Here is a 22,424-nt window from a genome sequence, read left to right as displayed (position 1 = left end):
GGAAGCAGTTCTAAAGGGACAGCTGGGAACAGCAACAGTTAAACATGGAGTTACCATATGACCCAGCAATTCCACCTCTAGTTACACACCCAGGAGAAACAACTATATCCACACAAAGACGTGTACCCATGTGTTCAGAGCAGCATTATTCACAGTTGCCTAAAAGTGGAAACCACCCAAATGTCCACTGACTGATGTATGGATAAACAAATGGTGGTCCGTCCATACAATGGCATATTATTCAGCAAAACAAAAAAAGGATGAAGCACTGTACGTTTGCAGCACCGCAGCTGAGTCTCACACAACAGAAGTATATTTTCTCGTGGGGCTTCCCTGATGGCTTAGACAGTAAAGAATCCGCCTGCAATGCAGGAGACCTGGGTTCAATCCCTGGGTTGGGAAGATCCCCTGGAGAAAGAAATGGCAACCCACTCCAGTATGCTTGCCTGGGAAATCCCAGGGACAGAGGAGCCTGGCAGGCTACAGTCCACAGGGTCATAAAGAGTCAGACATGACTGAGTGACTAACACACACATGTATTCTCTCGCATCTCTGGAGGCTGGAAGGCCAAGGTCAGGTGCTGGCAGGGTTGGTTTCTCCTGAGGCTCTCTCCTTGACATGCAGGCGGCTGCCTTCTCATTTTGACCTCACACAGCCTTTGCAATATGCGCATATACCCCTCTATGCACATATACCCCTGTATATGCCCTTCTTATAAGGATGCCAGTCCTGTAGGATGGGGGCCCCACCCCTATGACCTCATTTAATCTTAATTATATCTTTAAAGGCCCTATTTCCAAATACAGTCGTATTGGGGGCTAGGGTCTTAGCAGTTGAATATTGAGTGGACAAAGTTCAGTCCATAAATCTCCACCCTCTGGCCCACCTCCCAAATCCATGTCCTTCTCCCATGCAAAATGCATCAATCCCAGCAGCCCCCAAAGTCTTAACCCATGCCAGCATCAACTCAAAGTCCAAAATCTCCTTTAAATATCATCTAGGGACTTCCCCAGTGGTCCAGTGGTTAAGAATCCACACTTCTACTTCACGGGCCCAGGTTTGATCCCAGGTCAGGGAAGTAAAATCCCATGTACTGTGCAGTGTGGCCAAAGGCAAAAAGAAAGAAAGATTATATTTCAACGTGTGTGTTCTGTTACTCAGTTGTGTCTGACCCTTTGCAACCCTGTGGACTGTATAGCTCACCAGGATCCTCTGTCCATGGGATTATCCCAGCAAGAATACTGGAGTGGGTTGCAGTTTCCTACTCCAGGGGATCTTCCCGACCCAGGGATCAAACGTGCGTCTCTTGCATCTCCTGGATTGGCAGGCTAAGTATCATCTAAAACAGACATGGGTGAGACTTGAGGTACAGTTCCTCTGGAGACAAAATTTTCCTCCAGCTGTGAACCAGATAAGCTGTGTGCTTCCAAAGTACAGTGGCGGGACTAGCATAGGGTAGACATTCCCGTCCCCGAAGCCGACAGATATGAGAGGAGAGGAGTGAGAGGTCCTAAACCTGTCTCAGACCTGCCCAGGCAAATTCCACTGGGTGTGAAGGTTGGAGAATGATCCTCACTGGCTCAGCGCCCCACCTTCCGGCCTACTGAGGCGCAACCTTGCCTCCTGGACCCTGGCTGGTGGCCTTTTGTGGCTGCCGTCTTTTTCTCAGCATAATGTCTTCACGGAGTAGCGTGTGCCAACGCTTCTCTCCTCTCCGTGGCTGAGACATATTCCATGCGTGGAAGGACCACATTCTGTTTCTCTCTCCATCCCTGGACGGACGTTGGCTAGTTTCTACTTTGGGCGCCCGTTAACAGTGCACTGTGATTGCACGCACACAAGGATGTGTTTGAACAACTGTTCTCACCTCTCTTGCCCAAATACCTAGGACCGGGAGGGCTGGGTCATTGGTAACTCTGTGTTTGACTTTTGGGGGAACGCCTGTGCCCTGTTTAGCTTGAATTGTGGCCGACCCTGGGCACTAGGGGGTTTCGCCTGGGAGGCCATGTTTGTTGTAAAAGCTGGTGCGGTTTGGGGCTAGGATCTCCCTCCCTCCGTGGCCTGGGCGTGTGTCCAACACCCACTGCGTCCTGCCTGCCCGATCTCTGCAGCTGTTCATGGTGGACAACGGGGCGGACGACTGGCGCATCGCTATGACGTGCGAGCGCGTGTTCCTCATCTCCCTGGAGCTGGCCGTATGCGCCATCCACCCGGTGCCCGGCCACTACCGCTTCACGTGGACAGCGCGGCTGGCCTTCACGTACACGCCGTCGGCGGCTGAGGCCGACGTGGACGTGCTGCTATCCGTGCCCATGTTCCTGCGTCTCTACCTGCTGGGCCGCGTCATGCTGCTGCACAGCAAGATCTTCACGGACGCCTCCAGCCGCAGCATCGGCGCCCTCAACAAGATCACCTTCAACACGCGCTTCGTCATGAAGACGCTCATGACCATCTGCCCGGGCACTGTGCTCCTTGTCTTCAGCATCTCCTCCTGGATCATCGCTGCCTGGACCGTGCGGGTCTGCGAGAGGTGCGCCCCTGACCCCCTGGGCCCTGACCCCCATGACCCTCAGGCCCACCCACGATTTTAGTGACCCCAGCGCTCCCCCAGCCATCACTCTGACCCTGCTGAACCCCGTACCCACCCATGGCTCCGTCCCTGTGACCCCTGATCCTGCTGACCCCTCCCCCCAGTTCCTGGCCTCAGCGACTGTCTCTCACATGCAGCTTCCTCATCCCTGGGGCTCCAGCCCTGTGTCCCCAGCCACCCCCAACTCCTACCCTGACCCTCACCCCTCCGGGACCCCATCCCTCCTCCCGCTTCCCCTCCCTCCAGGGGCCCCTCCATTGGCCCCGTCTCTGGCCCAGGGTGGTGGAGGCAGCAGGAACAGGGACCCGCTCTGTCCACTTGCATCCTCCACAATTTAACCTGCTCTCCTTCTCCCCTCTGCCCACACTGCCGGACTGTAGGGAAAACATGTGAGTCCTGCCCTCAGCCGAGCTATGTGTGCAAAGCCGCCAGCTGCCCTGCCCGCCAGGAATTTAAGATCAGCTGCCACCAGGGGAGGGAGTGGAGAGGGGAGGCGGGTGTCCGGGACCCGCCCAGAGCCCATGAGCCGTGGGGAGGGCTTGTTCCAGTGCCACCAGGCAGGTCTGGGTCACTCTCAGGCCCGGGGCCCTGGGCACCCCTGGGGTCCTTGCCACCAAGGAGGGGGCAGCAGGAGGGAGTAGAGGGAAGAAGAGTTTAGCTCTGGCACCTGGTTGAGGCAGCTGGCCCCAGGGGGCAGGGACAGCTCCTTCAGTGGGTCTGGGATGAACGAGCACAGTCCCAGCCTTTAAGACCCCCATACAAGGGGTTGTTCTGAACGGCCTTGGAAGGTGCAGGGCCATCCAGCCAACTTACAGATGAGAACATTGAGGCTCTGAGGAGCTAAAGGGACACCCTGAGGGCCCAACTCCTACTTCTCTCCAGAAACCCCCCGGGGCTTCATGGTGAGGGAAGGGTCCCCTGGATCTCTCAGGGAAGGGAAATGCCTTGTCTGGGAGGGGGTCTCTCTTGCCTCTTGATGAGCTGGGTAGGGGCTGTAATGGGTGGTGCTGGCACTGGGCTTCCTGGGAGGTCCCTGGGTCGGACCTGTCCCCAGAACCCCAATCCTCACCCCTTCAGTTGTCCCCTCCCCCACCCTGCCTCCGCCTGATATGGGGCTCCTGGCAGAGAGGGCCCAGCTCTTCCCATCACCAAGGCTGAGGATCATATGAGGGCTCCTTATTCCCCTGACGTGCCTCCGTGCCAGATCCCACAGACCCGAGGGCTGGGGGCTGGGGAGTGGGAGAGGGTGCCCCGCGTCAGGCATCGCTGAGGTCCAGGCTGGGTCACTACAGGGGTGCCTGGTGAGGGCGGGGAATGGGGCAAGGCCAGGGGCAGCCAATCCTAAATTCTGAGCCCTGTGACACGCTTGACGCCCCCTCACCCACCTTGCTCCAACCCCGTGGCTCTGTCCCACCCCACCTCCTGCATGCCCCCCACTCCCTGGTCCGGGGTGACCCAGAGCTCCAGCCAGGCCTGGAGCCTCTGCGCCCGTGGCTGATGGCTGATAGTTTCCCGGCTCCTCCTGCCTCCTGGGTGTGGGGTGCTGGTCTCTGGAGAAGTGGAAGCTGGTGCAGCTTCAGGCTCAGGTGCCACAGTGAAAGACGAGGCCCGGTCCCTGGTGCCCCTCACCCAGCAGGCAGCTGGAAGCCCAGGCTGAACAGAAAGGCCTCCATCCCTCCTTCCCACGTTTTGGGTTTCCTCCTTGTCTTTTTTTTTTTTTGGCCACGCCCCATGGCGTGTAGGATCTTAGTTCCCTGAACAGGGATTGAACCTTTGCACCATGCATTGGAAGCTCGGAGTCCTAACCACTGGACCTCCAGGGAAGTCTCCATCTCCTCCTTATCTTGAGCCCCTGACCCCAGCCCCATCTGCCTGGAACAGCCTTCCCCACCAGCCCCCCCTGCCCGGCCTCTGTGGCCCAAAAGGAGAGGGGTCATCTGGGAAGGGCTTCATGACCTCCCTGAGCTGGAGGGGTTTTACAAGCAGGGGACTGGGCTGGAGCAAAGCTTTGAACCACCTCCAGATCCAGAGCACAGTCCCTCAGCCTCTATGGTTAGCCTGGGGCTGACCGTAGATACCATCAGTTCATAGCCTGTGCAGAGAGTCTCAGGCTTGGCTTTGACTGGGACAAAATCATGTCCCTTTGCAAGGCCTTGGAATCTGTCCTCTTGAATAACAAAAGTTGAGTCCCAGGTCTCTGCCCAGAGCTAAACATGCTGCCGCCTTTCCCTCCTTACACCAGAAGGTTCTCAGGCCTGAAGCTGGAGCAGTTGCCTTCCACATGTTGACTGTCCTAGGACTCCCATCCCCAGGGCTTGCTCCTGCAGGCTTCTGTCTCCCCGTGGAGTCCTCCTCCCTTCTCAGGGCCTTGCAGATTGGGGAAGTTCTTCCTGGTGTCTGACCTGAATCCTCGCCTCTACTTCCTGCCGCTTCTGTTGGTGCCCATGGCCACCCGTGTTTGCATCTGTCTGTGTGTCTGTCTTTGGGAGGGGGATCGTGTGCTTATGCGTGGACACATGTGGACGCTCCCTCACCTGGACCCCTTACTGCCCCATAACGAGCAGCTTGGCAGTCAGGTGAAAGGAGGGTGTTGTAAGGGATGCTGGGGAGGAGGGTATGGGTGCCCTCTGCCCTGGGGTGTCCTCAGGAGGACCATGGGGCTGTCCTGGGCACTAACCATTGCCCCACACTGCCCTATAGCAACGCTTTGGATACTTTGAGCCTCCAGAGTGATCAGCTTCCTGTGGTCAAGGCCCCCCATGCAGTCAGATGGACCCAGGGCCCTGCCTTCCTGGCACTGCCCCTGGGGGTGTGATGATGGCAGAGAGACCAGTGTGGACTGACTAGGCCCTCCCTGGCTCCCCTTCAGGTACCACGACAAGCAGGAAGTGACCAGCAACTTCCTGGGGGCCATGTGGCTCATCTCCATCACCTTCCTCTCCATTGGCTACGGTGACATGGTGCCCCACACCTACTGCGGGAAGGGCGTGTGCCTGCTCACCGGCATCATGGTAAGGGCGAGGGCCCCTGCATGTCCCCACTGATGGGAGCTCACCCCATTTCGATCTGGGCCTGCTCAGAGTTCCTCCCTGTGTCAGCCCTCCATTGCCCCCTTCCCTCTGATGCGGCATGAAACCCACCCCTTTCGGCTTCCAGGGGACATCTCTTCTTGGGTTCTTCCAGCCTGAGTCATACAGCTTCTCCTGTGCCCGCCAGGCCAGGTGTTGCGGTCCACTCTGAACCAAGAGTAACCATTGCCCCTTTATGCCCCACAGCCCACGTAACTCACGGCCCTTGGATCCAGGGCAAGGGGCTTGATGCTTCTGTGCCTTGGTTTCCCTGGCTGTAACCAGTGCCCACTCCTTCTGCTTCTTGCAGGGACTCAGTCCCTTCATTTTTGTGAAATGCCTAAAGCCATGAATGCCTCAGATACCCAGTCAATACCCCCAACCCCTGCCATTACAACCCAGTTCCCCATCCTTGCCTAACTCTCAGGGTGTTCTGAGCATCCCACTGAGCTCCTCGGGTGTGAAGTTTATCTCATGTGACTCTGTGGGCCCAGGCAGCACCCCGTCTTCCCTAAAGTCTTCCTAAGTCAGTCTGTAGCAGCAGCCTTGTCTTTACCGTGATTTGATCATTAGGTTCCCTGCCCATCCCTTCCTTCTGGGACCTTCTTTCTCTCCAGGCTTCTTTGATCTCCATAAGTGCTTTTCCATGTTTTGAATTATGACTTGCTTGACATATGGTAGGGAAGGCCCTGGAGAAGGCAATGGCACCCCACTCCAGTACTCTCGCCTGGAAAATCTCATGGACGGAGGAGCCTGGTGGGCTGGAGTCCATGGGGTCGCTAAGAGTCAGACACGACTGAGCGACTTCACTTTCATGGCTTATTAAATCCTAGCTCCCTGACCGAAGACGGAACCCACACTTTCAGCAGTGAAAGCGTGACGTTTTCACTTCACGACCACTCGACCACCAGGGAATTCCCCTGAGGTTGGAGAAGGCAATGGCACCCCACTCCAGTACTCTTGCCTGGAAAATCCCATGGACGGAGGAGCCTGGTGGGCTGCAGTCCACACGGTCGCTAAGAGTCGGACACGACTGAGCGACTTCACTTTCACTTTTCACTTTCATGCATTGGAGAAGGAAATGGCAACCCACTCTAGTGTTCTTGCCTGGAGAATCCCAGGGACGGGGGGGCCTGGTGGGCTGCCGTCTATGGGGTCGCACAGAGTCGGACACGACTGAAGCGACTTAGCCGCAGAAGCAGCAGCAGCAGCAGCAGGGAACGCCTATCCCTAGCCCCCAGTTAACACCTTCATTTTGATGCCAGAAACTTGGCCTCTGTGTACTGATTTCAAGTCAAATCTTGGAGATAGAGTTTGGGGTGAAATATAAAAGAATAGCTTTATTGCTTTGCTAGACAGAAGGGGACACAGCAGGCTTGTGCCCCTCAAAACTCTGTGTCGCCACCCGGGAGGATTTGGTGAAGGGTTTCATAGCAATATGGCTCCAGGGTGGAGTTTTCCCTGGTGCTTCAGGCGATAAAGAATCTGCCTACAATGCAGAAGACCCAGGTTCGATCTCTGGATCAGGAAGGTCTCTTGGAGAAGGGAATGACTGCCCACTCCAGTATTCTTGCCTGGAGAATTCTATGGACAGAGGAGCCGGGTGGGCTAAAGTCCATGGGGTTACAAAGAGTCGGACACAACTTAGCACCTAAACAACAACAACAAATTTAATTTGCTGGAGGTGGGGTGCTGGAGTAGATTGTAAAATAACATAAGGAAACATGCATAATACCTTTTAACTAAGAGAGGGCTGAGTCAGCTTAGCCTATAGAAGCAAGGACCCAGTGGGGGCCAGAGAAGGGTGTGTACCCCCAGCTCGTGTCCAAAAAGAAAGAGACAAAGGGCGAAGAGGGGAGAGAGCCATGGGCCTGGGGAGATGGTGAGAACGTGAGACAGTCAACGTTCAGTGAAGGGGGCCGAGTGGACCCAATGGAAACACAGCCCCTCCTTCTGCGGGAGGAGAGAAAACTGTGGTGGGGATGATGAGGGACTTTCGTAGAGACAAATGTATTTCTGTACGAAGGGAAATAAGTGGCCTGGGGAGGACCGTGGGGGGAATTAGGTTGGCTTCCTTTGGCTTGTTTGTGTTAATTTTTTCACAAATTGAAATTGAGCAGGACCCTGTGGGCACAGAAACCTTTCAAAGAGTTGCTGATCAGGGGAGGGGATACAGAGACAGGAGAGGAGCAGCCGGGAACCCACAGCGCAGCCTGGGGGCAGCGCCCCGGTTCTGCCTCAGGGACACAAATAATATCTTTGAGCTCTTCTACGGAACTAAAGCCTCCAGCCAATGGAAGACTACGAAATACTTGGTGAAGCGGTCTTCATTCCAGAGAGGTCAGTTCGATAACCACGAGAATCACAGAAGCTCATCCAGAGATCACCTGAGGCCTGGTTAAAGGGATGCAGGCCCTGCACATACTCTTGAGCAACCCCCCCACCAGCCACTGCTATGAAGAACCGTGAGCATGTCAGTCTCTCAGTCATGTCCAACTCTGCGACCCCAGACTATAGCCCGCCAGGCTCCTCTGTCCATAGACTTCTCCAGACAAGAATACTGGAGTGGGTAGCCATTCCCTTCTCCAGGGGATCTTCCTGATGCAGGGATCAAACCCGCATCTCCTGCATTGGCAGGCGAGTTCTTTACTACTGAGCCACCAGGGAAGACCTCAGATGAACTTTACAGATAAAAAACCCGAAGTATTCAGATAAGATGACTTTAAACCCAGAAAACCCGCAGTGAAACAGAAAAGCCGTGTTCTCTGCACTGGAATGAGCCTCCTTCCAGAAACTTAGTTTGGTATTTAGCCTGCAGCTCACTCCTGGCCCTCGCCTCCAGCAAATGCAGGAGTGTTTATACCCAGGGATGCTTCTTGCTTTTCTGTTACCACGTAGCCAGGTATCACATGAAGCCACACCTTGGTCTTTCAAGCCTTTCTGTTTCTTATTCTCCTGTTATTGTCTCCTCTTTCATCCTTGTCCAAGTGTGTCCCCTCCCTGTCACTGTTCCATGGCCCACCCCCTTCCAAAATGTTATAAAACACACATTTGCTCATCCTTGGACTTCAGGGCATCCCGGCATGGCCTCCTCTAAACTCAGAGTCTTTTGCTGGATGTGGCATCTGTGCTGTTGTGTGGCACGCTGGCCAGTGGCCCATCTTCTTCCTGGCTGCATAGTATTCCACATGGAGGGTCCCCATATGTTCTTGGCCCCAGTTGACAGGGATTTCTGTTTTTAAATTTTTATTGAAGTGTAGTTGATTTACAATGTTGTGCCAATCTCTGCTTATAGCTAATGACCCAGTTACACACAGAAAACATTCTTTTTATTGAATATTCTTTTCCATTATGGTTTATCACAGGATACTGAGTATAGTCTCCTGTGCTATATCAGTAGGGCCTTGTTTATCCATTCCGTATATAACAGTTTGTGTCTGCTAATCCCACACTTCCACACCCTCCCTTCCACCTCCCTCTCCCTGCGGACAACCACAGGTTTGTTCTCTATGCCTGAGTTTGTTTCTGCTCTGCAGATGGGGTCATTTGTGCCACATTTTAGATGCCACGTATAAATGATACCACATGGTATTTGTCTTTCTCGTTTTTAGTTACTTCACTTAGTATGATAGCGTCTAGTTTCCCCCATGTTGCTGCAAGAGGCATTATTTGATTCTTTTTTTTATAGCTGAGTAGTATTCCATTGAGGAGAAGGCAATGGCACCCCACTCCAGTACTCTTGCCTGGAAAATCCCATGGACGGAGGAGCCTGGTGGGCTGCAGTCCACACGGTCGCTAAGAGTCGGACACGACTGAGCGACTTCACTTTCACTTTTCACTTTCATGCATTGGAGAAGGAAATGGCAACCCACTCCAGTGTTCTTGCCTGGAGAATCCCAGGGACAGGGGAGCCTGGTGGGCTGCCGTCTATGGGGTCGCACAGAGTCGGACATGACTGAAGCGACTTAGCAGCAGCAGCAGCAGCAGCAGCAGTATTCCATGGTATATATGTACCACGTCTTTATCCAGTCATCTGTCAGTGGATATTTAGATTGTTTCCATTTCTTAGTTATTGTGAATAGTGCTGCTTTGGATAGAGGGGTGCATGTACCTTTGTGAATTGTAGTTTTGTCTGGGTATATGCCCAGCAGTGGGATTGCTGGATGGTATGGTAATTCCATTTTTCCTTTTCTGAGGAACCTCCACACTGTTTACCGCAGTGACCGAATCAATGTCCATTCCCATCAACAGTGCGGAAGGGTTTCCTTTTCTCCACACCCTTTACAGTATTTGTTATTTGTGGACTTTTTAATGGTGGTCATTCTGACAGGTGTGAGGACGTACCTCATTATAGTTTTGATTTGCATTTCTGTCACAGTTGCTGATGTTGAGCATCTTTTCATGTGCCTATTGGCCATCTGTATGTCTTCTTTGGAGAAATATCTATCAATGTGTTCTGCTCATTTTTCAACTGGGCTCTTTGTTTTTTGCTGTTGAGTTGTATGAGCTGTCAGTGTATTTTGGAAATTAAACCCTTGTCTGTTACATCATTTGCAAATATTTTCTCCCATTCTGTAGGTTGTCTTTTTTCTTTCTTTTTTTTTTGTGGTTTCCTTTGCTGTGCAAAAGCTCATAAGTTTGACTAGTTCCCATTTGTTTATTTTTATTTCTATTGCTTTAGAAGACTGAGCTAAGAAAACACGGGTACGATTTATGTCAGAGAATGTTTTAGACAGGGCTTTTCTTGAACACAGACTCCTGAGTCCTCCCAAGACCCATATCCTGGCCAGAAATGCATGATGGGATCTCCTCAAGGGGTGACTTTGTGCCCACCCTTCCCCATAAATGTTTGCTTTTATCTGTAAGAAAAACTAGCCACTCCCCTGATCCCCAGGAGCTGGGTTTGGGTCTCTTCCTTCCTTCCATCCTGTATGCAGCACCCACAGGAGGAAGCAGTGGGTGCGTGAGGTGCCAGAGAGAGCCCTGGTACAACCAGGGAGCCGCCTTCCGGCCCCTCAGCGGCTCCCCTCACTGGCCCCTGCCACCTGCTCCCTGGCCACTCCTGGGCTGACGACAGCTGGATGCCCTGTGTTCCCAGGATCCCCATTCTCAGTGGCTGAACGCCCCCTTTCTCTCCCTCCTCCCTCACTTTTCACTGTCCCCCACTACTCTTGCCTGGAAGCCTTGCCCTCCTCCTTGGGTCCTCCCTCCTGCCCTTCTGCCTCTCAAGTGGCCGCCAAGTGGACAAGCAAGTCCTCTCTGGCCTCCTTCCCTCACTGGGGGACTGGCTGCCATTCAGGACATACTGGGGAGGGTGGTTGCTAAGAGCAGGGAGCCCCATCACAGGGGAGATGACCCCTCCTTTTACTTCCCTGCATCCTGGGACCTAAACTTTGCCTCTGCTGTCCTGAAAATGCCCCACCATGGTCAGCTGACCTGATCTTCTTTCTCACCACCCTTCTGACCCTACCAGTTAGCCGCATTACTGGTCAGCAACATGTCAGCTAGGTCTCTGTCTCCATCATTAGACCCCAAAGCCTGGATGGAAATTCTTCCCATCCTCTCACCTCCATGGGCATCAGCCCCAAATGTATATGCAGATCCTGCCTGCTTCTTGTCCTTTTCCTTATCTTTGAGCCTCACTTTTCCCCTCTACCCAAGAGGGCTAAGAGTGGTGGTCCTGCCTCCTGGGGTTATTGGGAATCAAATGGACAAATGTATGGCACAGACTCCCTGGACATTCGGTGGTGTTAAGCAAGGGGGGTTTAGAGTCAATGAACTCAGAAGATGAGATTTGCCAACCCTGCAGGTTTGGAGGGCAAAGGTGAGGGGGGAACCAGGAAGGCTTCCTGGAGGAGGGAGGGTGTCCTACTTGCGACCCATATGAGGTGGATTCTGACACCCCCTCACCTTCTTCGTGTAGGGGGCTGGCTGCACGGCACTCGTGGTGGCTGTGGTGGCCCGGAAGCTGGAGCTGACCAAAGCAGAGAAACACGTGCACAACTTCATGATGGACACTCAGCTCACCAAGCGGGTAAGGACACCAGCCCCATCATGGCCATCTCACCTCCTGGTCCTCAAGGCTGACTGTCCCCGCCTTGCTTCCTCACGTGTGCCCGTGGGTCACACCATGATGCCGGTGTATGCCCCCAGTGCCCTGAGCTGTACCGCCATGTAAACGCCTTTGAGCTGTGCACAGAGTCGTGGCTATGGCCACAGGTGTCCACTTCCGTGCTCAGTCACAGCCCAGCCATGGGCCACTCAACGAGAGGCAGGCAGCCAGGTGCAACTTATAAGCTGTATGACCTCAGCAGGTGGGTCTCTCTGTGCCCGTTTGCTGACATATAAAGTGAGAGAGATTCCACCGTGTGTAGATTCACCGAGGTAACATTAGCAAGACGTACAGAAAGGGTCTGGCCTGTGGTGAGTGATGTTTGTTAGGCATGCATGCATGCGCGCGCGCACACACACAGTACCAATGTGGCTGGGTAAACATGGCCCTGCCTTACAGTCCCAGGACCCCAGAGGGACACTTCCATTCCAGTTTCTGGGAGTTTCTGGAAGTTTCCAGAAGTTTCCAGAGCCTTCCATAGTTTTGTGCCTACTCGGGGCTTCCCAGGTGGCTCAGTGGTAAAGAATCCACCTGTCAATGCAGTAGATGTGGGTTTGATCCCTGGGTCGGGAAGATCCCCTGGAGGAGGAAATGGCAACCCATTCCAATATTCTTGCCTGAAAAATCCCATGGGCAGAGAAGCCTGGCGGGCTAGAGTCTATGGGGTCACAAAGAGTTGGACATGACTGAGCAGCAGCAGCAAGGATCTGTTCTTTCTTTGGCCTCAGGTAAAAAACGCCGCTGCTAACGTTCTCAGGGAGACGTGGCTCATCTACAAACACACCAGGCTGGTGAAAAAGCCAGACCAGGCCCGGGTTCGGAAACACCAGCGTAAGTTCCTCCAAGCCATCCATCAGTAAGTCCAGCACCTTTCCCACTCGCGTTTCTGTGTCCACCTGGCACAGAGGCAGCCCTGGCTCGCGGGGAGGAGGCTGCAGATGAGGCCAGACAGCTCGTCGTGGCTACATGCATCATGACCATTCCCGTTTGGGGGGGTCAGTTGGTTGGGGCCTACGGCTTCTGTGCTGGGTGGGATAGTGGGACCAGCACTTTTGCAGGACAATCACCTCTGATAAATCATGCGAACCACCCAACATAAGTGGCAGGAAGCATATTTTATTCTCTCGAATAGCCAAAATGCCTTTCCCCTTGGACACGAAAGCCATTTCCCCTTTTTGCTTTGGCTTCCAGGAAGCTCAGAATTAAATCTGTGGCCTGATTTGTATGATCATGTGGGGTAATCAGAGATTACTAAATTTCCTCTGTTGTCCCTTTTTCCTGAGAATTATTTAATCAAGTAGTTCTCATGTTGACTGCTCATTGGAGTCACCTAGGGAGTGCTTTTTAAAATCCCATGGGCCATACCAAATGCCAATTACAGTAGAGGCTGGGATACAGCCTGAGCTCAAGTTTAAGTCCTCAGGTGAATCCAGTGTTCAGCCAGAGTTGGCAGACTTTTTCTGTAAAAGACCAGATATTAATTATTTCAGGTGTTGTGAGCCAAAATGTCTCTGTTGCAACTACTCATCTCTGCTGTTGTAGCAGGAAGGCAGCAAGGTGAATGGGTGTAACTATGCTCTGATAAAACTTAGTTTTCTAAAACAAATAGCTGCCCAGAATTTGGCCTATAAACCATAATATGCCAGTCACTGTCCACAAGAAATATTATGTGAGTAACATACATAGTTTAAAATTGTCTAGCACCCACATTTTTAAAAGGTGAAAAGAAATAAATGAAATTAATTTTAATATATTTATTCAACCTAATATGTAAAAATCATTATCACTTACTAATATGTGACTAATATAAAAATCATAAATATTTTAGAAAGTTTTTGATACTAAATCTTTGCAGTCTGATGGGTATTTTACACTTACAACCTGTTCTTATTCAGACGAGTCACATTTCAATGTTCACTAGCTACATATAGGAGGTATGGGACAGTGTGCAGTCTAGAATTTAAACAGGTCCAAATTCTATGGGATCTGGCACTAAACAATAAATTAGAGTTGAGTCACATAGTTCCTGACTTAAAATTTTCAAGCATCTTGAGGCACTTTTCAAAATGAGCCTATGCATTCCCAGCTCTTACATTCTGGAAAACCTCATTCACAATTGGGCTTCCCTAGGGAAATCAGATGGATTCTTACCCTAAGAACTCCTCAACCAGACTCAGGGGCTGATGAATCAGAGAGTGAGGAAAACAATGTTAGGGTCTGAACTAGAGCAGCAGGAAGGCGATCAAGCCAGCCAGAAGGAGCAGAGATGGGGCAACACTGCCAACCCCTGTGTGAGCAGGAGATTCAGGCAGCTTGCTGTGGGGAGACTCCAGGGTGTGGCTAGTGTGGTCAGCTACTGGGGCACCGCAGGGTAGCAGAGTGTGGCCGTAGAAGACCAGGCCGTGAGCGAGGAAGCTCAGCTAGCTAACTTTAACTTTTTAAATCCTGTTTACTCATTTTGCCTCTTTTTAAAGCTTTATTTATAGCTTTATTAAAGTGTAATCAACATACAATCAACTGCAGCTATTTAGAGTGCACAGTTTGATCAGTATTAACATGTGTACACCCATGAAACTGTCACCACACTCAAGATAATGAACAGATTCATTGCCCTAAAAGTCTTCTTGAGCCCCTATCACCCTTGTCTTTTAACAAGAGACTTTAGTCCATTAACATTTATTGTGTTTACGGCACCATCCTTGTTTTTTTAGCTGGAGTTTAATCCATTTACATTTATTGTTACGATTGAATTAATTTCTCATGATAACAATCTCTACTTCACAAGACTGTGGGGAGGTTTAAATGGAGTGATATGTAAAAATGCCTGGCATAGTTCATGGCACAGAGCAAGTATTCAGTTACATATGGTACCCCTAACCTCTGCTTCCAGTATCACCTAGGAAGCAGGGAAAGAAATCGGTACCCCACTTACTTGGCATCACTGTGCCCAGGTGTTTGTCCTGTTTGCCCACAAGACCCTACAGCCCTCCTTGCTGACCCTTCAAAGGTTGTTTACTGACCACAGGGTCCCAGTCTGGTCTCTGCCACCTAACTGTGGGGCCTGAGCAAGTGACTGTGCTACTTCAAGCTTCATTTTCTTATCTGTAAAGTGGAAACAGTGGTGACATCCCTCTTCTCCAGGAATGGAGTATGGCTCAAACACAGTTGGGGTGACCAGATGACTTGCCTGCGCCTGTCTACCACATAGTATTTCCTGAAAATGGGAACTGGTGGTGTTATTGACACCCTCGATATGTTCATTTGGTTATCCCACAAGAATTTCCTCCACCAGCTGGTGTGCCAGGCTTGGGGGGCACAGACATGTCTCTGCTCTGGACCTTGCTCTAAGGGATATCCCTGAAAGTTCTCTGGGAGAAGTTGGAGGGTAGGAATTGAGGACAGATAAGTCAGTGGAGAAGATACCTGCTTTGTGAGTTACCTGTGTTCTTTTGCTCTGGGGCAGGACTATCTCACTCTCCTTCAGGTCCCCCTGCACCCCCCTCAAATAGTGGCCTTATAAGAACAGCTGAAATCAAGAACATTTGGACTAGGGCCTGAAAGATGGATGGGGTTTGGGTAGGAACCACGAGGTGGGCATGCACACCAAGGAGTGTGCCCAGTTTGGACAAAGGTGGGCAGTGGGAATGAGCACAGTGCCCAGCAGACAAGAGGTGCCGCCTGCAGGCATGAGGGAGCCATGGCACCTTCTGAGCTGGAGAGCCCCCACAGCGGAAGTGTGGTATGAGCAGCCGGTGGAAAGGGCAAAGTGGTCTCAGAGGGGACAGACTGGGGATACAGCATAGTGTACACGTTTCCTAGGGCTCCTTTAACAAAGTACCACAAGCTGGGTGGTTTCAAACAGAATTTGTGATTGCACCACTCTGGAGGCCAGAAGTCTACAGTCAAGGTGTTGGCAGGACCATTCTCCCACTGAGGACATTAGGGGAAGGTCTGTCGCGGGCATCTCTCCTAGCCGTTGGCAGCCCCAGCGCTCCTTGGCTCGTAGAAGCATTGCTCCGATCCTCCATCTTCATATGCTCTCCCTGTGTCTTCACATCATTCTCCCTCCCTGTGTGCGTGTCCAAATTTCCCCCCTTTATAAGGATACCAGCGTACCAGTTATCTTAACCTGATTAAATCTGTAGGAGACTCCATTTCCAAACAGTCACATTGTGAGGTGCTGGAGGTTAGGACTTCAGCATGTCTTTTGTGGGGACACCATTCAACCTGCAACAGGAAGGTTCCAGCGATGCCAAGAATGACTTCCCCAGGGCAGGCATGTCCATGGCTCCTTAGCAAGCCTCTGTTTCCTCTCCAGGGCACCCCCAGACTTCAGTGTTGGGGTGGCCTGTATCTGCCTCCACTTCTCCAGACCGAGAAGTGGGTCCTCCCTGGGTTGCTGACAACACCCAGGATGGGTGGGACCCAGGGGTCCTCTCTAAGCATCTGTCATATGTTGGATGTGCAGGGGCCTGCCTGAAATGGTCTCCCTGGGCTGGCTTAGCTGCAGAAGGGGCGGAGAGAAGGGGTGAGGACAAACCCCATGCCCGCACAGGGAGCCGTCCCTAGGCCCAAGGTCCCAGAGGCTGAGTGGCAGTGCAGCTTCAAGTCCTGGTAGGAGGCTAGTAGGCACCGTCTTTGCCCCCTCTGAGCCTCGGTTTCCCCCTCAGGAAATGTGTGGGCACAGTTTTCTGGACTAAATGCCATCTCCAGAGCCGGGAGCTTGGTACAGGCTGGCATACAGCGTGACTGCAGGGCTGAAGGCAGCTGCATTTGCTGGGAGGGCCCTGTTGGAGAGAGGAAGCAGAGAGACGATGCATCCCTGAGGGCGGATACCACCCCCTCAGAGGCTGGACCTCTCCCAAGAGCAAGGGCCCTGGGGTGGCGCACATGGGAGGTGGGCCGGGTTGGGTACGGGCCGCCCAGCTGTGCTGAGATTAAAATTGCCTTGTGGTTTCTCTCTGCTCCGCCGGGTCTCACCAGAGCGCAGAAGTAAGTCTCTTCCCTGGGGTTAGTGCATGTCTGCTGAACCATCCCCCAGGCCCTGCTGCCCTCTGCATGCCAGGAGGGGACGGGCTGCAAGGGGACCTCTGCTTGCCCCTCATCCCCCAACTGCATACCCCACAAGGTGACTCTGGGTGGGGTGAGTTGCATGGGAGACCCCTGACTCCACTGCAGCCTCTGCACAACCCCATCTGCCCACCTGTCCCCCAGGCTCCGGAGTGTGAAGATTGAGCAAGGGAAGCTGAATGACCAGACCAACACACTCGCAGACCTGGCCAAGGTGAGGAGGGCAGGGCAAGGTGGGGCAGCTCCGGGGGGCCAGAGGGGGTTGGTCGGGCCTTCAGGGGAGGATGAGGAATGTTAATTGCTCAGTCATGTCTGACTCTTCTGTGACCCCATGGACTGTAGCCTGCCAGGCTCCTCTGTCCATAGAATTCTCCAGGCAAGAATACTGGAGTGGGTTGCCATTCCCTTCTCCAGGGGATCTGCCCAACCTAGGGATCCAACCTGGGTCTCCTTCATTGCAGGACAACTCTTTACCATCTGAGCCATCAGGGAAGCCTGATAGAGGAGGAGGAGGGGGAGGGGGAGGGGAAGGGGGAGGGGTGCTCAGTAAAGAACCAGGCCCAGCTCCTGCCAGGGAGGCAGGAACAGTGCCGGTGCCCATGGCACAGGCCAGGGGTGCAGGGCAGGGAGCAGCCACTGTGAACATGAGCCCTGCCTGCAAGCGTCCACTGTGACCAGAGGCTCCAGTTGTTAGAGAGATGCCAGAGATCTACATCTGTGTGTAAAATCTTTACTTTGGAATGTTGGTGGCTATTTTACACTTTTAACTAATAGCTCTAATAAGAATATGTAATTAGTGGGCTGAATTGGTGGAGTGGAACTTTCATATTTAGAAACGTCAGCTACATACAGGCTCTAAAGTTTAAGAGAAAAACAAATTTCTTTTGCTATGAATATACGTTCAAATTATAGACTTCCCAAGCGGCTCAGTGGTAAAAGAATCCACCTGCCAATGCAGGAGACACAGGTTTAATCCCTGGGTCGGGAAGATCCCCCAAAGAAGGAAATGGATACCCACTCTAGCATTCTTGCCTGGAGAATCCCATGGACAGAGGGGCCTGGCGGACTATAGGCCATGCAGTTGCAAAGAGTCAGACATGACTTGGCGACTGAATAAGCAAGAGAGCAGAGCCTCAGGAGAAAGCTTATTTGTATAGCAATTAATATCTTTGAGGAGATTAAAGTTAATCGCCAGAGCTCTGTAAGATCAGTTTGTGTTAGAAATGAATCTGTTTGTTAGTTCTAACGTCAGGTCCCATCCGATTTCTTGCTTTGTATTCATCCATTAAAAGATATGTCAACTGACTCAACTTCAGTTGGGCAAGCTCTTAGAATATTTGTCACACTCTTCTCAACTCCCGGGCTTCCCTGGCGGCTCAGAGGTTAAAGCATCTGCCTGGAACTCAGGAGACCTGGGTTGGATCCCTGGGTTGGGAAGATCCCTTGGAGAAGGAAATGGCAACCCACTCCAGTACTCTTGCCTGGAAAATCCCATGGAGGGAGGAGCCTGGTAGGCTACAGTCCATGGGGTCATAAAGAGTCGGACACAACTGAGTGACTTCACTTTCACTTTCCCAACCCCAACCTGCCCTTTCACAAATAGTTCACATGTGAACTTTGCTAATTGACTCCATCTCCTAATCAATTAATAGATCTGAGCCTAATTTAATATTATCCTTAGGAAATGTGAAGTCCTCTTCTATTTTACTAGTCATACTCATCACATTTTGGACTCACTCTCTTCATCATTAGCAAGAGAATGCAACTTAAGGGAGTTCCCTAGTAGCCCAGTGGCTAGGATTCTAGGCTTTCACTGCTGCAGCCCCAAATTCAATCCCTGGTCAGAGAACTGAGATCACGTAAGCCATGCAGTATGGCCAAAATAAAAAAAGGATGCAATTTAATTTAATACTAATCTACATGAACTTAATTTGGAAGGGAATGTTCTAGAAGCCTGAAGAAATAATTCAGTTGGTAGTAGAAAGAGCATAATCCTAAGAGCGTGTAGAAGTCCTTGGCCAATTAATTTGATGCGAATGAGAGAACAGCTCCAAATATATATATTAAATGCCTTTGAAAAACTCAGGTATATTATAGTCTGGATTATCCATTATCACACTTACTTCATGAGTATAGATGATTAAAATGTGAATGGCTAACAGTTATTTAAACCTGTAATTACAGCAGTATGCTCCTCTCAAAATACATTTAAGGAAGGTTTCTTTGAAGTAAGTCTTTCACTGGATTGGATGATATGGTTTCTAATTTTTTTTAAAAATTTAACGAGGTTAAAATGTTTTCCGGCATTAAGTTTTAATGCTTTCCAAGGTTGCTGATTTAATTTGTATCTCTCCAACGAAAACAAAATATATATTCTAATAAAAACTTAAACCTCAGAGAGGGCCAAAAAGAACCATCCAGCGGCTGTTTGTTCAGTTGCTCAGTCGTGTCCAACTCTTTGTGACCCCACAGACTGCAGCCTGCCAGCCTCCTCTGTCCACAGAATTCTCCAGGCAAGAATACCTGAATGGGTTGCCATTTCCTTCTCCAATCCAAGGGCTGGATGCTTCCAGATGTTACTCCCTGGCCTTGGGAACTGTGTGGTCCCTTGAGGCAGGCTGGGATGAGGGTTTGTGGCCCTAGGAGGGCCCCAGAGGCATTTGTTCACCCTGGGTTGGGATTTGCTTACCAGTAACAGGAAAGGGTGGAAGGAATGGCCCAGGTAAAGATTCAGGGCTGAGAGGCTGTGGGTACGGTGCAGAAAGAAGGAGCTGTGGTGTGGATGACCAATCTCCCTCCCACAGAGCCAGAGCATGGCGAGGGAGGGTGGGGTGACAGAAGCCTGAGGCCCAGAATGGGTGGTGAGCTGCGGACCAACCCCGGAGGGCGGGTGGGTAGCGGGGCAGGAGGGTCTAGTCTGCAGGGAGCTGGGCTGAGAATGGAACCACGGTCTAGCGCCACCTGGTGGCTACAGCGACATCTGCACCGAGGGCTGTCCGTGTGCGTCCCGCCTCCCTCTACAACTCCCCGGCTCATCTATCTGGACACCCCTGCTTGCTGGGTTGTGAGAAGCAGTCGAGATGGCAGGGACACCCCACCACCTGCTGTAACAGTGACTGTTGTGGCGGTCGTGTCCCCTGGTCTGTGATGGAGTCAGATCCTTGGTGTGGTCACCTCTCCCCAAGACCCCCATCCCCCCCTCCCCAATCTAATGTGGGAAGCGGGGGACAGTTCACAACCTAGCCTCCTCCCCCTCGACCATGTTCCCAGCCTGGAATAACGTCAGTCCAGAATCACCCAAGACCACCCTCTGATTTTATGCACCATGTGGCTAGTTCATCCCCTCAGAGCAACTCTGGTCACACCCACTGGGCCCCAGGACCCCCCTTGACCTTCCCCTGGACTTCTGGGCCCGAGCCTGGCATTCAAGACCTGTGTCTCGCCTCACCTGCTCTCCTGCCACTCCCTGGGGTCTACCCAAGAGACCTTCGGCTGGGCTGGTAGCGCGCTTATGGTTGTCCCTCACTTAGGTCCAGTTAGCGGGTCACCACCCAGCCAGGGCTGCCCTGCCGTCTCTCTGTGCCCATCCCTCCCTCTCTCTCACCTGGTTTCTCTTCTCTCCTGCCTCTCTGTTCGGCAGACCCAGAATGTCATGTACGACCTCATGTCCGAGCTGCACGCCCAGCACGAGGAGCTTGAGGCCCGCCTGGCTGCCCTTGAAAGCCGCCTGGATGCGTTGGGCACCTCCCTGCAGGCTCTGCCTGGCCTCATCGCCCAAGCCATACGCCCACCCCCACCCGCCCTGCCTCCCTGGCCTGGCTCCGGCCCCCTAGACCAGGTGGCTCGGAGTCCCCCACACTGGTGGCCACCCGTGGCCCCTTCAGACTGCGGGTGACAGCCCTGCCTGCCACCGGACCCCTCAATTTTGGCCATCGTGTGGCCGCCACTTCCACGCCATCCAAGAAGCCCTGTACAGTGGCGCCTCTTGGAGTTCAAGGAGCCGAAGCTGAGTTGGGCTGAGTGGACTGGGGCCCAAACCACTGCACCCCACCCAGACTGTTCGGGCAGAGAGTAGGGCCAGACGGCAGGGGAGGGCAGGTCTGCTTCCTCCCTGATTGGAGCTGGGGGAGCTTGGAGCTTCCTCTGGTCCCCTGATTCCCGTGGTACGCCCCTCCCCAACCCTCGGCTCTCTCTAGGCCCCGGGTGGGTGTGGGGCAGCCAGGAGAGGGGTCCTTGCCAGTTCCAAATAAAGCAGGACCCGCCCACTTGCTGCCTGTTGTGTGTGGCTGGTGATGGGAAGTGGATACCAGGGCCCTGGGGATTCCAGACCGGATGTGGGGGTCAAGGTGAGCCCATCCCATCCTAGCCTAGTGGTCTCCCAGGCCTGAACTCCACACCTCCCTGAGGACATCTGCACAAGTCCCACCTGGTACCAATAGAGGGACCCTGCAGAGAGCAGGGCCCAGCCCTGGCCCGCAGGGGAAGTGGATAGTCAGGACGTCCCTCCAGCTCGCTTTGCCAGAGCACCTTGTAGGGGCCAGGCTCCAGTGGGACTGTAAGTCACGGTCCAGAGGGGATAGTGCCATGAGTGAGGAGGGCCATTCCGTTTTTGATGAACATGGATTGAGCACCTGCTGTATACAGACAATATAATGACGAGTCTTCACCAGAACCTGACCACGGTAGGATGGGGAGACACAGAGAAGTGAAACCATCTGTCTGGGGCTACGGAGTGAAGAGGAGTGAGCCAGGATTTACATTCAGGGGTCCACAGGCCAAGGGGAAGAATGGACTCGGTGGAGGTCACTCCATGGGGAGGGGACTGCTGTGATCCTGGGCTTAGAGAGGCCTCTCGGGGGCAGAATGGAGGGGAAGGTCTCAGACAAGTAGAATCAGAAAGGTCCTTCCAGGCCTTGGGCTCGGAGTCCTGGAGTCAGGTCGGGAGGCAGGCTCTTGGCAGATGCTGGGCCCTGTGGAGAGGGAGGCTACTCTGGATCCAGCTGAGAGCCCAGGCTCTGGCAGCCTCTGATAAAGCCGTGGGCCACCTGCCTGGGGGTGATAGGTGGGACACAAGAACAAGAAGGACCCGGGGAGGTGTTGGTGGGCTGAGGTAAGATGTGGGTTCGAGTCCTGAGTCAGCCACCGCTGGGTGCCTCTGGGCAACGACTGCCCCTCTGGGGGGCCTCAGTTTCCTCTTCTGTGAGATCAGGTGCTGAAAACAGCACAGTGCTCACCCTTGGGGACACCCAGTCTGATGGAGAAGGCACAACAGAGAACACACAGCAGTCACAAACACATTGGCCAGAGCCACAAAGAATTAAGTCCAGAGCATGTCTCCGAGGAGGTGACATTTGGACATGGAGACCTGGAGAAGGGCGTTCCTAGCAGCAACCGCCGGCGCAAAGGCCAAGAAGCAAGACCCGAGCTTGGTGTGTTTGGGGAACAACCAGATGATGGCAGGAAGGCGAGGGAGGAGGCTGGGGCCGCGCCGGGTCCAAAGGTGCCGGGTAGGGGACGAATGAGTCCACTAGACAGATCCCGGGTGGTGGCCTCCGCTCCGCGCCAGCCACATCCGCCCCCGCCC

At 52.9% G+C, this 22,424-nt stretch overlaps 1 protein-coding gene across 1 annotated transcript in view; it reads left to right on the top strand.

Annotated features, from left to right (window-relative positions):
• Positions 1-21,097, top strand: part of KCNN1 (potassium calcium-activated channel subfamily N member 1) — a 29,411-nt gene extending 8,314 nt beyond the window's left edge. The window contains exons 4-9 of the mRNA XM_055541494.1: positions 2,112-2,530; positions 5,460-5,601; positions 11,582-11,692; positions 12,499-12,626; positions 16,985-17,054; positions 20,481-21,097. Coding sequence (XP_055397469.1) covers positions 2,112-2,530; positions 5,460-5,601; positions 11,582-11,692; positions 12,499-12,626; positions 16,985-17,054; positions 20,481-20,735 — 1,125 coding nt within the window. The 3' untranslated portion in view covers positions 20,736-21,097. The remainder of the gene's footprint in view (positions 1-2,111; positions 2,531-5,459; positions 5,602-11,581; positions 11,693-12,498; positions 12,627-16,984; positions 17,055-20,480) is intronic.
• Positions 21,098-22,424: the final 1,327 nt, after the last annotated feature.

The sequence above is a fragment of the Bubalus kerabau genome, chromosome 1, assembly GCF_029407905.1.
Source record: "Bubalus kerabau isolate K-KA32 ecotype Philippines breed swamp buffalo chromosome 1, PCC_UOA_SB_1v2, whole genome shotgun sequence".
NCBI lineage: Eukaryota > Metazoa > Chordata > Mammalia > Artiodactyla > Bovidae > Bubalus > Bubalus kerabau.
The sequence above is the reverse complement of the archived record's forward strand: the minus strand, read 5'-3'. Positions and strand labels throughout refer to the sequence as shown.